The sequence below is a fragment of the Numida meleagris genome, chromosome 1 (genome assembly GCF_002078875.1).
Source record: "Numida meleagris isolate 19003 breed g44 Domestic line chromosome 1, NumMel1.0, whole genome shotgun sequence".
In the NCBI taxonomy this organism is placed as follows: Eukaryota; Metazoa; Chordata; class Aves; order Galliformes; family Numididae; genus Numida; species Numida meleagris.
The window spans coordinates 94025024-94046375 of NC_034409.1; the positions used below are offsets into that span (position 1 = coordinate 94025024).

The following is a 21352-nucleotide window of genomic DNA, read 5'->3' on the forward strand; positions in this document are numbered from 1 at the left end:
GATTGATTGTTTGCCCTTGGTATGAATGCTTAATCATCAAAGTCAAAAGTCACTAATTTGTATGGAATCTAGCTTAAAAAGTGGACTTCTCAGCTAAAATTAATTGTACATTAGATTTGTGCACAGCCCATATCTAGGCTTGAAAAATCCTTCTAGGACTGGAATTCGAGAAACCAAGCGATCAAAATGACAAACCTTTATATACTGCCTTCTTACCTGCATGATCTGTTATCATGAGGCCACCATCCTGCCAAAGCACACGTTCAATTCACTAGTGCTGGCCAGAACTGACACTGGTAGAGTAGGCACAGTTTTTTGAACAAAACTAGGATGCTTTGAATTTAAATGCAGTTATTAACTGTTGACTACAGGCTTTTGTCTGCTTTTCCAAGCTTCCGGACATTTATCTTCATTTCCTTAGGGAAAGACCCTGGCTTGGTTGAAATCAATGGGAATTTTGACATTTCATCATAGGCAGGAACCATCTTTGATTCCTGAGCGAATGTAAGGGAACGAAATCTCAAATAAGTGTTTGGTCCAAAATTTAAGAATGGTGTTCACTTCTGAGGTCTAAGTCTGCAAAATAGTTTCTCAGTGAGAAACTGCTTGGTATATGTCTTTATGGAATGATCTCTTTGCAACATATTGTGTACTAAATGAGGTGGTACTTTGTGGTTCATTGAGAAAAAACTCAAATTTTTTTGTGGTGTTCAAATCAACCATGGTTGCCTAGCAAGTTTTAGTGGTTTTTAGCTGGTGGAGCCTGAGACAGATGCTTGCATAAACTTCAATATTGTCTGGTGGCTGCTTTGTATGAAATTTAAATAAGGTCATGTTTTTATTTTTCAGTATAAGAAGCAATTATTGACTTCCCTGTCCTTGGCATAGTGTAAAGATCTATTAGCATTAGAAATGAATATTGATCAAAACTCAGATGGTGGGTCAATGAAAATTAAGTTGAGGAATTTTTATCTTCCTAAGGTTAAGCTAAGATTTGGCACTGTGATTTCTGTCCTAGAGATGGGGCTTCTGGTTTCAGATATGCTGAAAATGTAATTGCAGATGCGGGATTCTAACTAATGCTGACTGTGCTTTGATATGTGACAATATGTTCCAGGCAGTTTTAAGGCAGATGGAAATGATTATCAAAATCAGGCAGGCTGTTTTTTTTATGTCTGTGTTTTGTTTTCTTTTTTAAAAAAAGAACTGGAGTCTTACTGTACATAAAAGGTTTGTCTACACTGCTATATTAATTCCTAGACCTAACTGACACGCTGGCAGATGTGCTGGTGGTAGGTTATCTAATCATGATATGAGTACAGAGATTGCTTTTATGTACAGACACTATTGATCCTGTATCACCTTCAGGAGTCAGAGAAGAGTTTCACAGAATTGAGAAGCTGGAAGTTGCCACTGCCCCCGTAGGTCATAGTTTATTTTATTCTCTAGTTATAGCCTATTTCCCTAAAAATAATCTTTACTGTAGATACTTTACTGTAGATCTTTACTTCTGAACTACATATGTTTCTTTCTATTTTGAGATAAATTGTTTGATTTTTTTACTGGTATAAAATACTTCCACTGGGATATGCTCCAGGATCCGTTTGGAGTGACACTTTTGGACATCAGTTGTGCATTTTGGTAAATGCTTTCAAGACTTACCTCATGTGATCCTTTGCTTACAGCTTCTTCTTCATCACTAAATTTTGTCAGTAAATAAAATAGAATTTTTTTGAATCAAAAATCTGCTGCTTTAAATGGTGATTTGGATGAAAATTAAACTTAGCGCTTAAGCCTAAAGAGTGTCTTTAAATTCTCTTTGCGGAATTGTGTGAATAAAGAACTATTTTAACATCTGATTTCCAAAAATCAGCTCCTGCAGCCTTACTAACTGGAGGGCTAGACAATCAGAAATGTATAGCCAGTCCATAGACCGAGATAGTAATTTAGATATTTCCAATTAAACCTGTGTTGGGGACAAAATGAAATTATAAAGTTGACAAAGATATTAAGCTTCCAAAAATAGAGAAAAAATGAATAATATGCTGGTACTTAAGATATAGGATTTGTCTCTCACTTCCACTGTTGAGGCAGGGAAAGGAAGAGATGTTTTTGCCTTTCTGTGTCTATTTCCATTGTATTTCTTTATCTTAATAGCTTAGATTTAGAGATGGAACCATTTCCTGCAGACTCCCCAGTAATGAAAAATGCATAATATTACACATCAAAAAAAAATTGAAAATGGTGTCTATATTCATATTAATACTCATTAGAGCACATAGCTTCAGACTGGGGTCTGAGAGCCAAGTTAAACAATAATTCAAGTGAATTCAACAATATTCTAGTGAATTAGTCTTACGTATCACTTGGCAGTGGGTGCCAGATACATGTAAAGTGTGAGGACCAGGGTCATCGTGAAGTGTTCATGCTGAGACTGAGAAAAGGAAATGAAGTATTAAGGAATGGGCATATAGCATAGAGAACTAAGAAGTAATTTATGATGGTAATGCTGAGTCCCATTTTAGTTTCTGAGGTTTCAGGTACCGACAGGTAAGTCCCAACCTGGGGAAGAGCAGAACGTGGTTAAGTGGAGTTTGTCCTTGCTCTTCACCTTCTGTGCTGTTCCTCCAGACCTCCAGGACCTCAGCAGCAGAAGTCCAGTGACCAAGAGGTTGCTCTTGTCTCTTTCTGGTTATGTTATTTATTATGCTTTTTTTACACACAGCCCTCTTTTGATCTGTACCCAGGCTGCCTCCTTTGAGCAAGCAGAAAAATTACAGACTCTACAGAGATGTCCTTTTGTGGCCCCTAGCATCCCCTGCAAATAGTAGAGAGAGTGGGCTTTCCGTGGCTGGCACTTGCTTAGTTTTGCTGGTTTTCAGGAAACTAGGGAATACAACAGGGGCCAGTAAGCAATGCCTTTATTCTGCTCAATTGCAAGCTAAGGCTGTCTGAATTTTTGTGTTCCTACGAAACAAAATGCATGGAAATAAATTATTTTTCTTAAATAGCTATTGGTAGTACCTTGGCCTGTGAACCATGCAGAAAATAGGAAGGGGTTCTGAGACTGAACCGCTCTCCTGTTTCTGGACTGATTTTGAAGCCCAGCAATTACGTGCTGTCCTATGTAGTGAGTTGATTTGAAAAATAGTTTTGCCCTTGTAACATGATTACTTAAGTGATTCTCCTAATTCTCTTAGAATTCTCTATTTCAGTGTCATGTCTGAAGATGGAAGTACCAAAACTAAGTGCAAACACATGGATTTGAGATGACAGATTTGGCTCTAATGCTCAGTTTTGTTCTGTCAAAAAAAGTCCCTGATTTGTATTCATTTCCTGCTTCTTTTCTTATTTGTGTATTTGGGTAAAAGCTTGAAAAGTCCCTTATTCTCACTGACTTTCTTAATTTCTCTTTGATCCTTTTTATTTTTAGTTCCTTTTTCCATTTTAACCTTTCTGTAGTTGCACGTGTTGTCTAAAGCTGTTATTCTCCAAAAATGTCTTTCCTTTCCTCAAGATAATTTCTGTCCTTGAATAGAATTTTCAAAGTAGCTCAAGTCTCATATTCAGAAGTTATGTAATTACTTAGAGATCTTTTCTCTTTGAGTACCATTGAACTAAATGTTAAGATAATCACTTTCAAGTACTGAATTTATGTTTCAAACTTACTTTTGTAATCTTCAACATTTTGCCTTGTCCTTTTTGTTGTCCTCAATTGTATGTATGCTTTTCAGGTTTTCTCTTTACTGTATATTCTTCCTTTTTTTTTTTTTCATGTCCGCTTTTTGTGTATCCATATTCCATTTTTTCACCCATTGGATTTTATTTACTTCTTTTACAGTCCCATCAAATCTCCTACCCTACTTTTTTTCCTAACTTTCATCTGGTCTTTTCTTCGAAGTCTCTGCAAGAGCAAAACAAGGAAAGAAAACGACTCTGTACCAGCTGAAGCTAGTCTTTTATTCAGCTTCTTATATTCTGCTGATAAGACAGCCACTTCATATCCATCTTTTGGCTCCTTTTCTGAAATTCATGCAATACAAATGTCTCTTAAGGGAGGATTTGTGAACCTCAGCAAGGTAAGCTGACAGCCTCAGAAGAGAAAAAATTAATACTTTCATTAAGCATAGCTACAAGGCAAAGATACTCTTCTATCTCTAGTAAATTCCCCAAGCACTTTCTTTCCACAAAATGGTATGATATTATGGGTCTCTTCTTATGTATTCAGGGTTGCCTACTACACTATAAATTACAGTCCAAGATTTTTAACCTCTCAGTTCTTTGTACAGATTCTTTCTTTAACAACTTTTATAATTGAAAAACTTAGTAAGATTGATGCAGAGAAACGTGACACTCTGAAATTGCATTAGGCTAACAGTGTGCAGAAATCATGGTATGAGCATTTCCTATGGAAAGCAAATATTGTACCTTTCTAAAACAAAACATTTCAGGATATTATGACAGTAGTATCAAAATAAGTTTGTAAGAGAGTATTAACCCAAAAATTCCTTCAAGTTTGAAAATAAATGAAAATGAAGCCTAAACATATTTTTATTCATGACTATATAGAATGTTATAATAACGTGTCAGTATGAGATACTGATTCTCATTAAAAAAGAGGTTACACCTATCTGACAACAGGTTTGCAAACTATTTTTATAACTCATGCGTAGTCATTTTATAGATTTGTTGGTTTCAAATTGCTGTTAGCTGTGGGCATCCTTATTTCTCAAATTATGCCAAGACAGATAGTAGTCATGTCAAAAAGAAGTGTTAAAATTGACCTGGTTAAGTTATGAATTGTGAAGTACTTGTGAACGAAAGACTGGAGTCTGAAAAGCTTCCTGGGAAGAGTTTGAGCATAAATTTACATTATTTTAATGAGATATCCTCCTCTGGAAGAAGTCCTTCAGATAAAGGTTTGGCTTAGATTTGGATGCCAGCTGTTAGTATTTGCTTGCTGATCCCAGCACGTGGTTAGCTGGATAAATGGAGAATGAAGCTTCTTGGAAATTAGCTGAGGTAGTTGTAAGGAGTATTCATGTATCTGTGTATGCCTTCCATCAAACCTGTTAATTCCTGATGTTTTAATTATAATAAGTGAGTTACTTTGTTAGTTCTGTCTTGAGAGTCCAAGCATTTTCAGGTTAACTGGCAAGCTAGATGTATGATATGGTGAGACTTAAGCCAACGCTGGGATCAGACTGCTTCTCAATTGCTTTTTAGAGAGCTTTTGGCTTGTAATGCAAACTGCTGATGTGGAAGAGGTATTTTCTGGCTCACCAGCTAACTCTACAGCATGTGGCTGCAGCAGCAGATGCAAGATACTCTTTCAAGAGTATAGTGCCAATCAAAAGCTGTCATGGACCTATTGTAAGAGTAATCCCTCTATTTACATTCAAGAGTAGATTTGGTCTTTCCTCTTATATATTCTATTTATTGTAAATTCCACATGAAGAAATCAGTGATATAAGTCAAAGACATGTTTTATATGAACTTTTCTGAAGAGTTACTGTATTAGTATGCATTTCTGCTGAGTTGCTTATTGACACTTACTTACTGATGATTTATTGACTTATTGACAAGATCTTAGCTGATAAATTGCTAAATTGATAAGATGCATTGCTGTATGTCAATGCTTTTTCTTCCCTAAAGCAGCGCAGTCAGATAGGATTTTGGTAAGCCTCCTAATATACAGCTTCATATGTATAAACTTAAAAAATTACTTAACAACACTCAATGCAGTTACAGCTGTTAGAAACCTATGTTTGTTGCTATTATGAATGTGTTTTTTTCTCTGAATTAGAAGAAATTGTTATATTTTTCATTAAGAGGGAATGATGGTACGAGGAGATTTTAAAAAGATGAAATGAAAAATTGGTTAGATTTTTGAAATACTATTTTAAGATTTGTGGGTTTTTTTATTTCTTTATGTATCATTACATGGCAGTAGTGGTAGTAGTACACTTCTTTGATATTCTGATATGATAATATTAAAACGTTCTCTCCTATTTTTTAGTACGTTTTTGAAATCATTGTGGACAGCAGCTGCCAAGTAAAATATCTCATCTTTTATTTTTTCCCTTCAGAATGTCTCTTGCTCATAAAAACATCTTGAGAGAACTTTTATGTAGATACATCTATTTCAACTGCAAATATAGACAACGTGATCAAAAATAAATAAATACAACAGATTTTTCGCTTTAAAAAAAAAAAGGTAAAATGCAGTACAAATTTGTGAATTCCATAATTTCTTAAAGCAAAACTTTAAAGTAGAGGCACATTTTCTCATGGGAATTCTCTTCAAAGGCAAAGTGTTTTCCTGCAGGTCTTCCTTTAAACAAAAAAAATTCCATCCCTCTTCCTTCCCTCCTCTATCTCCCTTCACCTCCCAGAAAAGTGAAAACCTTTTTAGTAGCTCAGCACATAAAAATACCTCTAAACCAGTGATCCCAGACAGTAATTAGAAACCCATCTCCTAAGTTACAGCTTTATGCATTAGGATGTTATGACTGTTCTGGCATAGAGAAGAGCGTTGAGCATAGTTTATCTGTGACATGACTTTCTTTCACATTTTATGTAGATTTTTCAAGTTCTGCATAGAATTCAGAGCTACTTCTCAGGTGTTATACATCACAGCAACTGCTCTTTGGACTATTGCATTTCTGTACGTCACAGACATCCTGGGTTCTCAGTGTGCTCCAGCTGTTCAGTAAATGCAAAACACTACAATTACAAGAGTTTTATTTCTCCTGTATTTAGGTTCTAGGGGGGAAAAAAAAGTCTGTGCGCTGCCCTCCATAGCTGCCTTGTTGAACATACATGGTTTTCAAGCAGTACTTCTCAGAACATCAGTATTTTCTCATGCCTTCTGTGTTTTGTTGCTGCTGTATTCATGGCTGTTGAACATTTACCTTTTCTTTGCCTTCTAAACTCTTTAGACTAATTCTAAATTAGAATATTTATTCATATGAACAGAACATTATTCACTTCATCTCATTCTTATTTGTAAAATAAAAGTTATGGAGAAAAAGTTATGAATAATAGTTTCTAGATGTACTCAGCGTACAGCTTTTATTTTTTGTGCTAAGTAGCCTGATAGAAGATTTCTTTGATATACCATTCTGGTTATTCCTCAGAGCATAAAATGCTCTCAGTAATCAATCTGTGTGTGTAATGCATGTTAATTATTGTTTGTTTGAATATGTATATTGACATGTAGTGATATGTAATAAGAGGTGGAATGTCATGGTTTTATGATTTTCGGTTATTGGTATTCCACATCATAACATCATGTAGTGGATGTACTTGGTTCTCAGAAGAGAAGGACTACTACGTTCCCCAGGGTACTTTGCTCCTCTGTTACCATTTCCGGCTAGAGAGAAAAGATAAAAACTTGCAGATCACGAGATCTCGTTCCTTTTCTTCCCACCCGTCTCTCTTCCTGGTAGCACCTCACTCTCCAGCCGTTTTATCGTCGGTAGTAGAGTAAGGCCTACCTTGATTTTGGACATTCTCTCTCACTGTTTTGGATTTATCAGCTTAAATTGTAATTATATTTTATTACAGTGTGTTGTTTTGCATTCCAATATCTTATTTAGTAAATTAGTTTGTTTCTCCTCAGGTTGTTGCCGCTGTTCTTTGCTCTCAGGCCCATCTCCCTACCCTTTTTCCCTTTTCCTGGGGAGTGGGTCTGTGGGTCCCCCGTCCCATTCATCATGGAACCGGGCCGAACGCCTGTAAACCATTGACAATGATTCATTTGAACGTTATGAATTACTTGGAGGAAAGATTTTTATTTTGGCCTTAAGAAAAGAAACTGATAACAGAATCCAGAAATCTCAAATTCCGGGATGTAAAATGATGCTGACACTCTTTTATACACCTGCAAAGCTTTCATTCTGCAGCAATATCCAGCAAGAAAATCTTTGCCTGGATAGTGAAAAGTATTAGCTGTTGAAAGCTGAGCCTTAGGAAAAGAATCAGCTACACCATTACACAACATTAGCAATGAACATGATCATCTTCAGCAACTGTGAAAACAAAATACAAAATTTTGGGAGGTTTTCCTAAATGCAGTCATTTGGCAGTGATTTCCTCGCTCTCTTTGCATGGTGAAGTGGTTCTTCTTTCAAGTGTTCTCAGTTTGCTGTATTTTATGCACTCTGAATGTTCTTTTGTTCCTGTATTGTGAGGTATATAAATTGAAAAGCTTAGGAATTTTTTTCTTTAGTTTTTCACTGTTATGTTGTATGACCCCTTTTACTCATCCTTTCTTGAGTGGAAAATGCGAAGTTCCATCTGAATGTGGGGAAGAACTTCTTTCCTTTGGGGGTGACAGAGCACTGTATCAGGCTGCCCAGAAAGTTTGTGGAATCTCTTTCTCTGGAGCTGTTCAAAACCTGCCCAGGCACTTTCCTGTGCAACCTACTGTGCTTTAGCAGGGGGCTGGGCTAGATGATCTCCAGAGGTCCCTTCCAACCTCCGTAATTCTGTGTTTTATCTTTGTCTCTACTTCTTACTCTAATCCCTGGATAGTTTTAGAAGTACAGGATTTACCCACGCTATATAGTTATCACAACTGACATCTTGCCAGTGAAGCCAGTTTCACTTTACTTAAAAGCTGAAACTACAGTCAAAAAAGCAACATATGCTGTAGCAGGATATGCCTTCTATTATTAAACTGTTGTTCCACATCCCAGAACCAGATGCAACAGAGATTGCTATTCGGTTACAGCACCAAGAGAACAAACACATGTATACTGTATTGTTATAACTCTGTTGGGTAGACCAACTTATTCTACCATTCGGCTGAGGGCTCCTTTGCCTGGAGCCTTAAAAATTCAGCAAGTGAAGGAAGTGTTTTTTGTGTGGCACACATTTCTTTGCTTTTGGATGGAAATAGGACTTCATGTAACTTCCTAGGAAGAGTTGTTTTTCAAGCCACATCATAAAGCACTTTGCAAAATACTTTTTTGTTCAAAACTGACACTTGAAGTTTCTGGTGACTTATTAGTAAAATTTCAGATTTTCAAGTTCTTAAAGAATGAAATGCCACCAAAAGAGATTTTTTTGTTGTTTCTTTGCTTTGTGTTTGTTTGTTTAAAATCCTGTTTTATTTTATTCTTTACTATTCCAAAGAGAGCGTATGCATTATTTGTGTCTGGCTCTACTGGTAGCTTAAGATCAAAATAACATCATAAACATTTACCATTGGAAGGAAATCCACAATCTCATTTCATAAGTCTTGCTGATGTTAAAAGGTCTGATTGCTTACAGATTTCCAGCAGGGCAATGCATTCCTAAGTTCAACATGTCTACGTAAGTCTCACGTAAGTCTACGTATGTGTTGTTAAGATAAGCTTATTTATTTAGTGAACATAGCTTTCAAGTTAAAATATGGTCTTTATGCCCCATTACTGTTTTTACTTGTATCTGGTGTTCAAATTGGTTTTTGTTTACTGTTTCTGCACTTTCACCTTTTACTTGAGTCAGCAGCTTACAGAAGATCCAGGGCGCCTTGTGAGCATCATAAGACAAAGGACTGAAAACTTTTTCTTTCTTTCCTTATGGAATTCAGTGTTGAAACTCAGATGTTTAAGTACAGTTGTTGAAAAGCTTCTGTTGTGAGCAGAGCTTGAAAAGAAAACAATCATAGCGAGTCACTTGTTCTTTTATTGCTTCTCCCTGTGCAGCTTGCTTTTAGCTGTTTATTTTATGCTGATTAAACAGACTTCTTTCATTAACTGCACTTCCTTAGATATTGTTTCTTCTGCAAACATGGAAAGTGCCAAAAATAGTCATCTTTTGAATGTGGTTCAACCTGAACTTTTGCTAAGCTATTCACATGTACTCTGTAAATAATAAATATAATTTGATTCCATTAACCTAATTAATCATCCTAGCACAGAAGGAGGATATTTGACCAAGTCAAAAGCACATTTGATAATACATTCTGGAGATAAATAAGCAGCTGGTTGGTAAAAGAAATAGTGAAAAAGAAAGGCAAACTTTTCAGACCACTTCCTTCTATTTGCCCGCCACAGTACTGTCTATCTTTTTCTAAAGCTTAGAAAATATTCCTAGGATTTCTTTGGTAGAAAGCTTTCCATCCTTCAAGGTAATCTGAGTGTTTTTTCCAGTCTTCAGGACAATGGAGTACCATGGCATGTCCTCTGTAGCACTGTGCAGATGCCCACTCACCCCCAAAGTGAGAGATTTCAGGTCTGACAGGGAAAGTTAATGAGCTAGCCGTGAGCTCTGTCTTGCAGAGCCACTTGGGTATTTCTGCACAACACTCCTTGTTGTGTGAGGTGTATTCACTGTGGCAGGATGCCTTCCTGGTTCTGCTCTGGCGTAGGGCAGGACCATAGTTCCAGCATTTTGCCTTTCCCTCCTGGTGTAAGCCCACCCGCCCTGCTGAGTTTGGCTAAGATGGGTTCTGCCCCTCAGGGGCCACAATGGCTTTTGAATTGAATCAGTGCTGGCTGTTGCATAACTGCTAAATAAGGGCTAAATAAGGATGAAGTGGAGCCAGCATGAGTGTCTTTGAGTCCAGAGCATCAGAGAGAAGAGAACTGTGTACATCACCACTGGGTAGTAAAGAATCAACTGCCGCTTTAATAAGAGGTAAATGGCCAAGCTGTTATGTATTTGTTCTTGTTGAATATTACCTCGCCTTGTTTACTCCCACCATTGTGACTACAGATTTCAGGACTTCCTGAAGATTGTAATTTAAGAGGGAAAACAGAGTGTTATTTAGTATCTGAATTCCTTTCAGTCTTGGAAAACGCTGAGCACTCTGACCTTGATCCGGTGTAAATACGTTCTGGTCCAGTGGTTCTCCTCGCCTTATGACTTGAGAGATTTCAAAGCTCAGAACTGAAGAAAACAATGCAGTTAGTTATTTCCTTATTGCCTGCCTCACCCCAACCATTTTATTTTTATCGCTAGCAGAAAAAAAAAAAAAGAAAAAAGCTCTTTTATACACTGTCTTCTCTCACTTCCAAAGACTTGGCTTCACCAGGTCATCATCAGAGCTTTTTGAAACAAATCAAAGCATGGAAAGTTTTGATCCACAGTGACTCTTGAATGTTTATGCAAGAATAAGCATAATATCTGCATAATTATAATATATAAGCATAATAATAATATTGCTTCTTTATCTGTACTGGTGGGTCTCAATTTATGCTTATCTTTTCAATTCACACAAATTTTTACAGCAAAAGTTGAGCTTTATATAGGGATTCATCTAGTGGTTGAATTGACATTCTTTATTCTTAAAAACTAAGAACTTGTATGTCTTGTTTATGTTAAGGCTCATAAAAGCCAGGTATTTTATTGTCCAGAAAAACAGCTATAGGGCATGTTACCAACCTTAAACTTTTTCTTTATTTTAGGCTTTTCAGATCTAAATTTTCCTAAAATTCCTAAATTTCAGTTTCTTCGGTGCTTAAGAAAACAAAATCAAAGTGAATGTTTCCTCTGTAACAATGCACATATTGTAGAAGAATTTTGGGGGTTGTGTTCATTGGGCAAACACAGAACTACTGTCTATAGGTCGATGCATTCTTGAAGTCACTACTGAAATATATCCAACAGAAACTCAAATACATCTAAGAAGCATTGAACCATTGTTTTATTTATTTTCCTGGCTCCATAAACAAGAGCTGCTCAAGTGTTTTGTATTTCAAGTAGTTTTTAGAGCAAGAGGTATTGGATTCTTAAAACTGTGTGCAAGAAACTTTGCAAGTAAAAGGTCTGTCAGTTAAACCAGTTTGGAGGAGGGGAGGGGAGGAGAGAACATGGTGACCAGAGCTGGGATGTGAAATGTCATGGGTTTAAGGAGCAGCACAGTGGAGAGGAGATGGTGTTCGTGGCTCTTTTCCTCAGATTATTTTAGTCTATCTATTCAGTCTATCAAGTTGCTGTGGGTCCAGAATAGAGATAACTTTTGTTCCTCATCTGCAAGGTGGCAGCAAATGATAGCCTTTCTGCGATGAGTGATTATATCTCAGATACAGAACACTCTGAAAGAGACAAGTAATATTATTTTGATTGGTGTTTAAGATGGAAAGAAGGAACTTCTGTAACAGATTTGAGGAAGGTTACCCCCACCTCCTCCAAAAAAATAAAGAGGTACCTCACTTATTTACTAAACTCTTAAACCTGTGACACTAAAAAAATGTCCTAGAGTTCTCTGCAAGTTATTTTCCTATTGTAGAATAAAGCTCTTGTTGAGCAAAATGAAATTATTTGAGAACTTTACTAGTGCTTATAGAGGAAGATGAGCATTCTGCTGGTGTTTTCAACAGAGCTGGTTGGGAGATGCAATTTGTTTTAAATTTGTATACTTTAACAAACCTTATGGAACACTGAATAAGCTAAAAGTAAGTCTTCAGTTCTTTGAATTTGGTGGTTGCTTTTTGTTATTGTGGTTTTTTGTTGTTGGTTTTTTTTCCTGTAAATAATGGAGATCACTTTTTAGTCTGTTCTTTACTGTACATTGGTGTGTAGTATTTCCATTTTAACTACCATATTTCTCTAGCAATGTAGAAAAGTATATAAACAGACATGCTCTTATTCTAAAAAGCTCTGAACAGACTGTTGAAGGTTTCCCTCCCATTTTCCTTGCCAGATTTATTGCTAGAGTTGGCAGCAATGCCTATAGCTAAAGTTTCTTAACACTTTCTGTTAGTAGGTCTGTTTTCAATTGCTTATAATTTTGCCAGCTTCAACTGCTTCCTAGTGTTTTTAGACCTTTTGGCTTGGCCAGTGGTTTTTAGCTTTTATGATACTGGTGAGTTACTTCTGAAGTTTTATGGACCTCATCCTGAGCTGATCTAAATTTGTGTAACTCAAACACTAGGCTTAGCTACACTTTCCTGGATATAATGCTACAGAAAGAAGCCCAGCTGGTTTTATTTATTTTTTAGAGAGTTGTGATGTGAATGAGAATGAGACAGTAAGGAAAATGGAAGGAAGTTGGGCTGGAAACTCTACAGTCATGACATGTAGTAACTTCTTTCTATTATTCTGCCTTTTCATGTTGTATAAGCATGTGGATTCCATTTGACTGTAGCCCTTCATCAGGCTCAAATTTCTTGCTATTGCGAAAGTAAGCTTGAGGGAGTTACCATCAAAAAGAAAAACTTCAGTCAGTAAGTGAGTGCATTTTTCTTTTAACTCCTATATAGAAGATGTAGAAAAAAGTTTCCTCCTTTATTCAAGCAGTTCGGCATTTGTCACCCTCTCAAGACTGAACTCCCCTGCCTGCTGTAGGAGTGGCTCCTCTGGGTACCTGAATTTCTGTTGTTGATCTGAAATAGCACAATGTCTGTAGGAAGAGATTCCCTTCAGTCTGAGTGCCAGATAATGGCAGCAATAAATACTGCAGTCAGAACAAGACTGATCTAGCAAAGTTGCTCCACTTCCAGTGACAAAAGTAAAGCTGCACACACTGAGAGTCCACATTTACTGCTCTAAAAACTACTGCAGGATTTTCTTAATTTTATGAACATAAATAATATGAATAATAAGTTAATCAGAAGGATCTGAGTCTTGCAACAATATTTTATCTTCACAAAATGTACCTAATTGCCATACACTTTGCTAATTCCAGAAATAAACATTCTAGAAATCTGACAGAAAACAGACGAAGAGTGTGAAGGAAAATAGAAACATTTAAAACAAGTCAATGTTTTCCAGTGAAAAAGTGAGAAAGATCTCGCTGTATTTTTGCAAACTGATCAGTATTTACCTCCTTGGGTTCTTAGGGCTCAGAGCAGATTTTCATTTCTGTGATTCAGTTTCACCATGCTGAGATTTCTTGATAATTAACCGTGCACCTTACTACTCATAGTCTTTACCATTCAGTTTATTTTTCTACCCTTTAATGCATATCTGAGTGTTTGCATTCAATATTGTGCTAAACTTTATTTATTATGTCATTCAGAAGTGATATGCATCTTTAAACAACTTAAATGCCTTTCTCCATTCATTTTCTCTGTGATTTCATGTTTTGGACTTCATTCTGTTTTCTCGTCAGCTTTTCCTCTTTTACCTATCTGAAGGCAATACTCCTTGTAATTCTGAATTTGTGCTTAGCCTATTTCAGGCATTTGTAGGTTACAGCAAAGAAAGTCTTTGTGTAGTACGCTCTATTTAATTTCCAATACTTCACTGAAGGTGTCAGTATTTTCAAGGAGACTCCAGTGTTGCTGCAAATGTGTCAATCTTATGTAGATAGTAACATGAATAAAATGCACTTGCAATAATTTAAAAGGGATACAGTTAAATCCTTAAAGTTCTGTTTACTTATGTGAGCTCTCAGTAGGGCACAAGTAGTTAGTAATGAAGTAATGGCTCCCAACTGTTGCATTTTCCTTCACAGAATTAGGGGCTGGGAGAAGGACTGAAGCAGCAGCTTTTTATTCACATCAAAATCTGCTTTAGTTTGATCATATAGAGACAGTATGTTGTGTTGCTTGAGGGAAATTATGAAGAAGATTGATACAAAGAAAGATAAAAATACATGTACAAAAACCCCAACCAGATTAAATATAACCTGAGCCCATTCTTGAATACAGTTCCCTGTGTGGTGTCAGGCATGGCTGTCCCAGCCCCACCAGGGATGTGCGGTGCTGCTTCGGTCAGCACTTCTGCTGCTTGTAGAGCTGAGGTTTGAGCACTGCACAAAAGCAGTTTCCAGACTGCGGGTTTGTTTAGACCAACAAATCAATACTTTGATATTATCTCTGCGTACAGCTGTTCCCACTCTGCTCCCCAGGAGAGCCAGTGCCACAGTAATCTTTACAAGACATGCAGCTTTGTAGAGGAAAAATGTTCAAATTCCTTGAAAAAGTAGTGAGTTCCTTCTCAGGAGGCTCTCTTCTGATTCCATTTGTAATAATATGATGCATGAATCTAAGACCTCCTGAATGCATTCAGGTTTTTATCTAATTGGATTTTTGAAGAAGGCCACCATTTCTGTTTGGTCTTTCGAAGACTGCTGTAACTTTCCCAAACATGTATCCTTCTTCACTCCTCCTTCACCACTGAGAATTCTGATGCTTTTCCCCCCGCTCTCTGCCTCCAGTCAACTCCTGGTACTAGTTAGTGAACACATCTTTTAGTGATACAATCAGTGTCTCTCATTGTGCGTGGGTGCAGAACTCACACCTTTGAGTTCAGACACGCTGACCTAGCAGGATGCAAGATGGGGCAGCCCTATCATCCCTTGATCACTAGGTGTCAAGATCTGCTTTCAGACTTTTTCAAAATGTTGAACGCTATCCTATTTTTTTTTTCTTCTGAGCACATTAAAAAGTAACTTCAGAGTACAGCGATGCTCTGACAGCACCCAGTAATGTGCTCTTGATAGCAGAGCAGTATGCAGGTTCCTGTTACCAGCATATTCTATTTGCTTGTTGTCAGCTATTGTAATTAGGTGAAAATGCAAACTATCTGGACAACAAGGGTGTAGCTGATCACCTAGTTCACTGTTGCTGAAGAGGATAGTCCCATTTTCCCTCCCTCTGTTCCTTATGCTGCCCTCATGCTCAGGTGATCCCTTGGTAAACCAAAACAGCACAGAAAAGTAGTAAAGGGAGAAAGCTGAGGAGGACAGATTTTTACTTCATTAACGAGCCACATCAGCTTGCTATTAAGTCATGTTAATGCCACAATCAGTTCCAGATAGGTGCAGGTATTTGGGAGCAACAGAACTGGGAGACAGCAAGATGTGGACTGCCTCTTTCAGTAGCCTTTAAGTCAGTTGAGCTGTCTTGCCTGCCATCGCTCTGAATTTTGTAGTCTTTTTATGCCAACACAGACATACAAAGTGGATAGAGTGTGACCCACAATCTGGCCCTTCATATTCTTGAGAAAAGTCTCCCAGGAGGAATACTATTTGAAAGAGAACACAAGATGACTCTTCTAATGGACCATGAAGTGCTGACAGGCTGCTTTTAAAACAAACAAAAGCCCAAACTACCAAAAATCTCCACTTGTTTTCATATACTTTTGGATTTTAATTTCTCCACTGTGTGTAGATGTCATACATAATATTATGATTTGAGAATGTTTTAGGTCATCAGTCTGTTACTTACAGGATTAAAAAATTGTCTGAAAAGATATTATGATCTGTCTGGACGGCCATTGAAAGTGTATCCTTCTCGTAGTAGTTAATCTCCACATCTGCCCATATAAAATGCTTTCATGTGATCTGTCCATGTTGTTTTTTAGGCTTAGGTGACTGATGCTAGATAAAGATTATATAGATCAAATGGGAAAGAAGTATGATTATTTTACATACAATATAAAATTCAAAAAGCATGCTTTCATCTACCCACTCATTTAATTAAAAAAAAAAAAAAAAGAGTGGGGGGAGAAAGGTGTCAGACCTCCATACTCAGGGGATAATTATCTTCTCCTGCACGGTGAGTTACATAAGAAACATTGAACTCATCAATATGAGAATATTGCCCCAAGTTATACAGTGAAAAAAGTAGAGGGTTGAAACTAAGAACAAAGGCTTGTCAGACTAAAATGGATACAGCTGTCCCTACAATTTTAAAACTGTTCTTAAGGAATTATGCTAAGACTTCCAGAAAAAAGAATTAGGTGATCACTAAAGCGGACATTTCCAGAATTTAGAAATACAGCAATAGCAGAATGTTTTTGAAGTGGATTTGAAGATATCATTCTTGCTTAGGTATGTTATACTACTGCTTGTATTTTAAACGCTGGCACTCGTTTGGCTACAGCTTGCCGTAAGCCCAATATCTGAGAGCTGCGGCAGCTGTTGGGATGTTAGAACGCATGTCGGTCACTCTGAGCACCCCTGCACTACAACCTCAGAGGACTGTGGTAGCTGGTAACTGATGCAACCAAGGTTTTAAAAAAAAAAAACCATCTTCATCAGCTGCTGTTTTTCTTATGTTTTGAGAATATTAAGTGATTTCCTGAGCTACTTCCACGGTAGGAATAGTTGGTAATTCAACACATGCAAAGCATGGGAGGGATTCTGCTTGAGAAAATCACTTGCAAAATCCCAGTAATTTTGCATGCAAATTAACATCGTATTGGTCTTTCTTAGTACTAGTCAATATGATTGATGACTTTCTTTCAGGGTAGTCGATTTGCTTTATTGAGGACTTTTAAACAGTGACTGATAGCTCTGTAAGTAAAAAAAAAAAAAAAAAAAAAAAAAAAGTAGTTTAAAGGACTGCAAGTAAATGTATTTAATATAAAACATTTTGAAATCAGAATGCTTACCAAAAAGTTTCATGAAAACAGTAAATCACCGCACCTTTCTGAGGAAGAATATATAGCTAGAAAGTTTTAAGTCTTCATGACCACATGTGATTTTTTTTTTTGTAACTGCTAAGATATAGATTTCTTTTTTTATTCTTTATCTGTGAGTACCACCATTCCAAATAAAGTTAAAATGTTAATGCTTAAAATACAGTGATACATTTATCTGTCAGAAAACAAGGCATATAAGCTGTGAAGTACATCTTTAAAAGCATGCACCTTATGTGAGGCAGAAGGTATTTTCAGAAGTGTAAGTGATAGGAAAAAGCAAACTGCTGTGGTTGTGGGATGCAGATTTCCCACCACTATACTACCTTCTCCAGGTCCTTCTGTGGCCTGAACTAGACTGGTCAAAGCTGGCAGACCCCATTTGACACCCCCATTGCTCAGGGCCGTGTCCAGTTGGGGTTTAATCCTCACCAAGGATGGAGACTTTTTCTGGACTTCCTAATACTTAAAATGCTCTCTGTTCGTGCTACTGGTTCTCACTGGGAGCTTCTCTCTGCCCAGCTATTCAGGTGACAAAATTGAGCAGTTCTGCCTGGGAACTACGCACAGATTCACAAGTTCTGTGTCCCTTTGTACCTTTTCTAAATTGTACCTGGCATCTTTCTGTGGCCATGCAGTTTCATAGGCAGAATGGACAACTGGAGAGTTCTGTTTCTGTACTTTGGCTGGCCAGCTTGGTTCTTGCCATTTACCTGGTACCAGGCTTGTTACTTTGTGGATGCATCTTCAGCCACGTAAGGGATCTGATCTAGCTAAGAATGACATTCTGTGTTTCTGTTTTGTTTTCAAGGAGGTGAGATTAGCTTTTAGCTGAATCTGTTTATTACTGAAGGGAAGCAGCAGAGTTGCTGAAGAGCGGAGGTAGGCTGAGGCTTCTAAAAAAAATGTAACCTACAAAGGGAGGCTTCTAAGCTTTTCATTCTTCCCTCCTGAGCTGTTTTTTTTTTTTTTTTTTTTTGGATGGATGGATGATCATTTTTGCTCCTTTTATTTGCTAGTCTTGGTGTTCTTACGGTATTCTCCTCCCTTGTGAACTAAGTATACTAAGTATGTAGCTGAAGGAACCTATTTATTTACACTTTAGATCCCTTTGAGTTTCATTTCATTTTGTTTTAAATCCTAGCGTTAGTGTTTGCAAAGAACTACTGCTAGGAATGCTGGGAAATGAGCTGCATGTTTTTTCACAAATAAATTCTGCTTTAGCACAGACAATGGCTGGGATACCATTTCAGGGATAGAAATCCACAGTAGGTTGGTTGATCTTAGAAAAATCCTCTGTGATAATCCTCTGATTCAGGTGTCTCTATGACAAATGTATTCACACTTCCTTCATGGTCCGCATGTAATGAAAACAGTTTTTCAGCATTACTGTTCAACCTAAGGTAACATTATTAAAAAGGACTTGATAGTGTTTATACATTTATTTTAATATCTTCACCACAACTGAATTTATCGACATTGGTAATGTGCTATTACTCCTTAATATCTTCAGCAGTGACATCGGCAGTGGGGTCGAATGCACCCGTAGAAAGTTTGCTGACGATACCAACCTGTGCAGTGTGGTCAATACACCAGAGGGACAGGATGCTGTCCAGAGGGACTTAGACAGGCTTGAACAGTGGGCCTGGGAGAACCTCATGAGGTTCAACAAATCCAAGTGCAAGGTCTTGCACCTGGGTCGAGGCAACATCCACTAACAAAACAAGCTGGGGAATGTAAGAATTGAGCACACCTCTGCTGAAAAAAGACCAAGGGATACTGGCAGAAGGGAAGCTGGATGTGAGTCAGCAACCATATCCTGGGCTGCATCTGAAGAAATGTGGCCAGCAGGGCAAGGGAGGTGATTCTGCCCCTCTATTCTGCACTGGTGAGGGCTCACCTGATGGGGAGTCCTGAGTACAGGAGAGACGTACACATGCTGGAATGCATCCAGAGGAGCGCCACAAAAATGATCCAAGGGATGGAACACCCTTCCTGTGAGGACGGGCTGAGAGAGCTGGGGCTGTTTCATCTGGAGAGGAGAAGGCTCCAGGGAGACCTGGTAGTGGCTTTTCAATGTCTTATGGGGAGCTACAGGAAAGAAGGGGACAGACTCTTCAGCAGGGTCTGTTGTGATAGAACCAGGGGAAATGTTTTCAAGCTTAAGGAGAGTAGATTTAGATAGGATATAAGGAAAAAGTCTTTTACAGTGAGGATGGTGAGGCGTTGGAGCAGGTTGCCCAGAGATGTGGTTGGTGCCCCGTCCCTGGAGACTTTCAAGATGAGGCTGGATCAGGCCCGGGGCAACTTGATCTAGCTGTGGTGTCCCTGTTCATTGCAGGGGAGTTGGACTAGATGACCTTTGAAAGTCCCTTCCAACTCTAAGGATTCCGTGATTCTATGAAAAGAAGTTACTTGGATGGGTAGGCGTTAGGAAATTTTATTATACTCCTGTTTACAATTTTGCAGAACATATAGCTCATTTGTCAGAGTTCCAACTTGTCCTGACTTTGGATTGCTAAAAGAGCTGATCAGGGAACTGTACAAATCAATGGGCTGTCTTTCCAATATTTAGCAGATAGGTATGAAAGAGTTTCACAGTCATTATGCCTGCACTACTAATGAATATTCGTGACCACAAGACACAAAAGATCAGAGAAGAGGAGTGCTGCTCTTCTGAATTGCAGCTGGCTGCCTCAGTTCCATCAGGCTTGCTTGCTGAAGGGGAAGGGAGTGGCAGTCTGTTGATTTCTAATCTCCTCCAACATCAGCAGGTCCTGTGGTCAAGCATACATGATCAAAGTGAGATGGAGGAGAAAAACATTTGGACTTACTGAGCAAATGGAGGATGCTTTGCGGTTGGAGATACTGCATCTTCTATGTCCTTCAAACATAATTACAGAAAAATCTGCCTTGTCAGTATCATAAAGGCACCTATGCAGAAACCTTCTGGTTGCTTTTTTTTGTTTTTTTTTTTTTTTTTTTTTTTTTCCCTGTATTATTTACATGTTCCCAGTCTAGTTCTCTGGAGTCTCAATGTGTCTAAGTTTCCATGACAATTTAACTGTGGAAGGGCTGCTTTTCCAGATAATTAAATTACTTTCAAAGAATCAAAAAAACATGTGAAGGAGTCCATTTTCAAAAATTATATATACTTATAAATCACTTGGAATTGGGTGAGAGTTTTGGCTCGGGGGACAAAGCTTATTGGGGATTCTTACATTCTTTATTAGCCTAGGTGACACAGTTGGAAAATACAGATTCCTTGGCTCTCAGGCACCAAGGTCAGAAACAGCAAACTTCAAGCTAATCACAGAACAGAAGAGTTGCTTCCAGCTTAACTTAATTATATTAGGGAATTAAAGAGAGAACTCTTGTTGGTATTTTTCAGAGCAGAGGTGAGTGTGAGTGAGTGGAGACTTGATAAGGTCATAGAAAGTCTTTAACACTCTGTAAATGAGAAGTATTGAGAAGAGTAAAATGCTTTTAATAGCAAATCTCTCGCTGTCGGGAAGAACCAAAGAGACCAAAACAGATGCAAAGACTGCCTTCCTTCATCTCTAAAGACTAAAACACTGCCATTCATCCCTGTAGCTTTAACTCTCTGCCCAATTTCTACTATATTTCTGTTTAAATTCATGTTACTTGCCCTAGTCTCAAGTAATATTACTTAGTAAATTCTTAAGTCATTCTGAAAATGTTACACTTTCATCAGCTGTTAAAAGCAAGAGTACTTGCAACATATTGAAGATTACTGATGAAAGAGAAGCCATTCAGACAAAAAAGTTAGAAATTATTACTAGATCCTTCATATGAATGTTGTTACTTATGCAGTTCCATAAATGTACATGTTTTTATAAAGAAAGGGACAAATCTATTTCATCAGTTACCATCCAAATTATGTAAAGGTGTGGCTATTTTAGGGGAAAAAAAAAAAAAAGAGAAGCTATAGCCTGTTCTAAGTGACTAAATCAAAGTGCAGCTGGGTCTACGCTTTCCCTCTTGGGATAATTAGGGAAGGGAACATCAAGTAGCCATAAATTTTGTA

General features: G+C 37.7%; 1 protein-coding gene across 7 annotated transcripts in view; it reads left to right on the top strand.

The window, feature by feature from the left end:
* Window positions 1-21352, top strand: part of ROBO1 (roundabout guidance receptor 1) — a 715672-nt gene that overhangs the window by 266619 nt on the left and 427701 nt on the right. For 6 of the 7 annotated variants that reach the window (XM_021403047.1, XM_021403097.1, XM_021403091.1 and 3 more), the window contains exon 1: window positions 10524-10629. The exons of the other annotated variant lie outside the window; for it this stretch is intronic. In XM_021403047.1, coding sequence (XP_021258722.1) covers window positions 10539-10629 — 91 coding nt within the window. In that variant the 5' untranslated portion in view covers window positions 10524-10538. Of the gene's footprint in view, window positions 1-10523; window positions 10630-21352 lie in introns of those variants that run through there. 7 annotated transcript variants of the gene reach the window in all.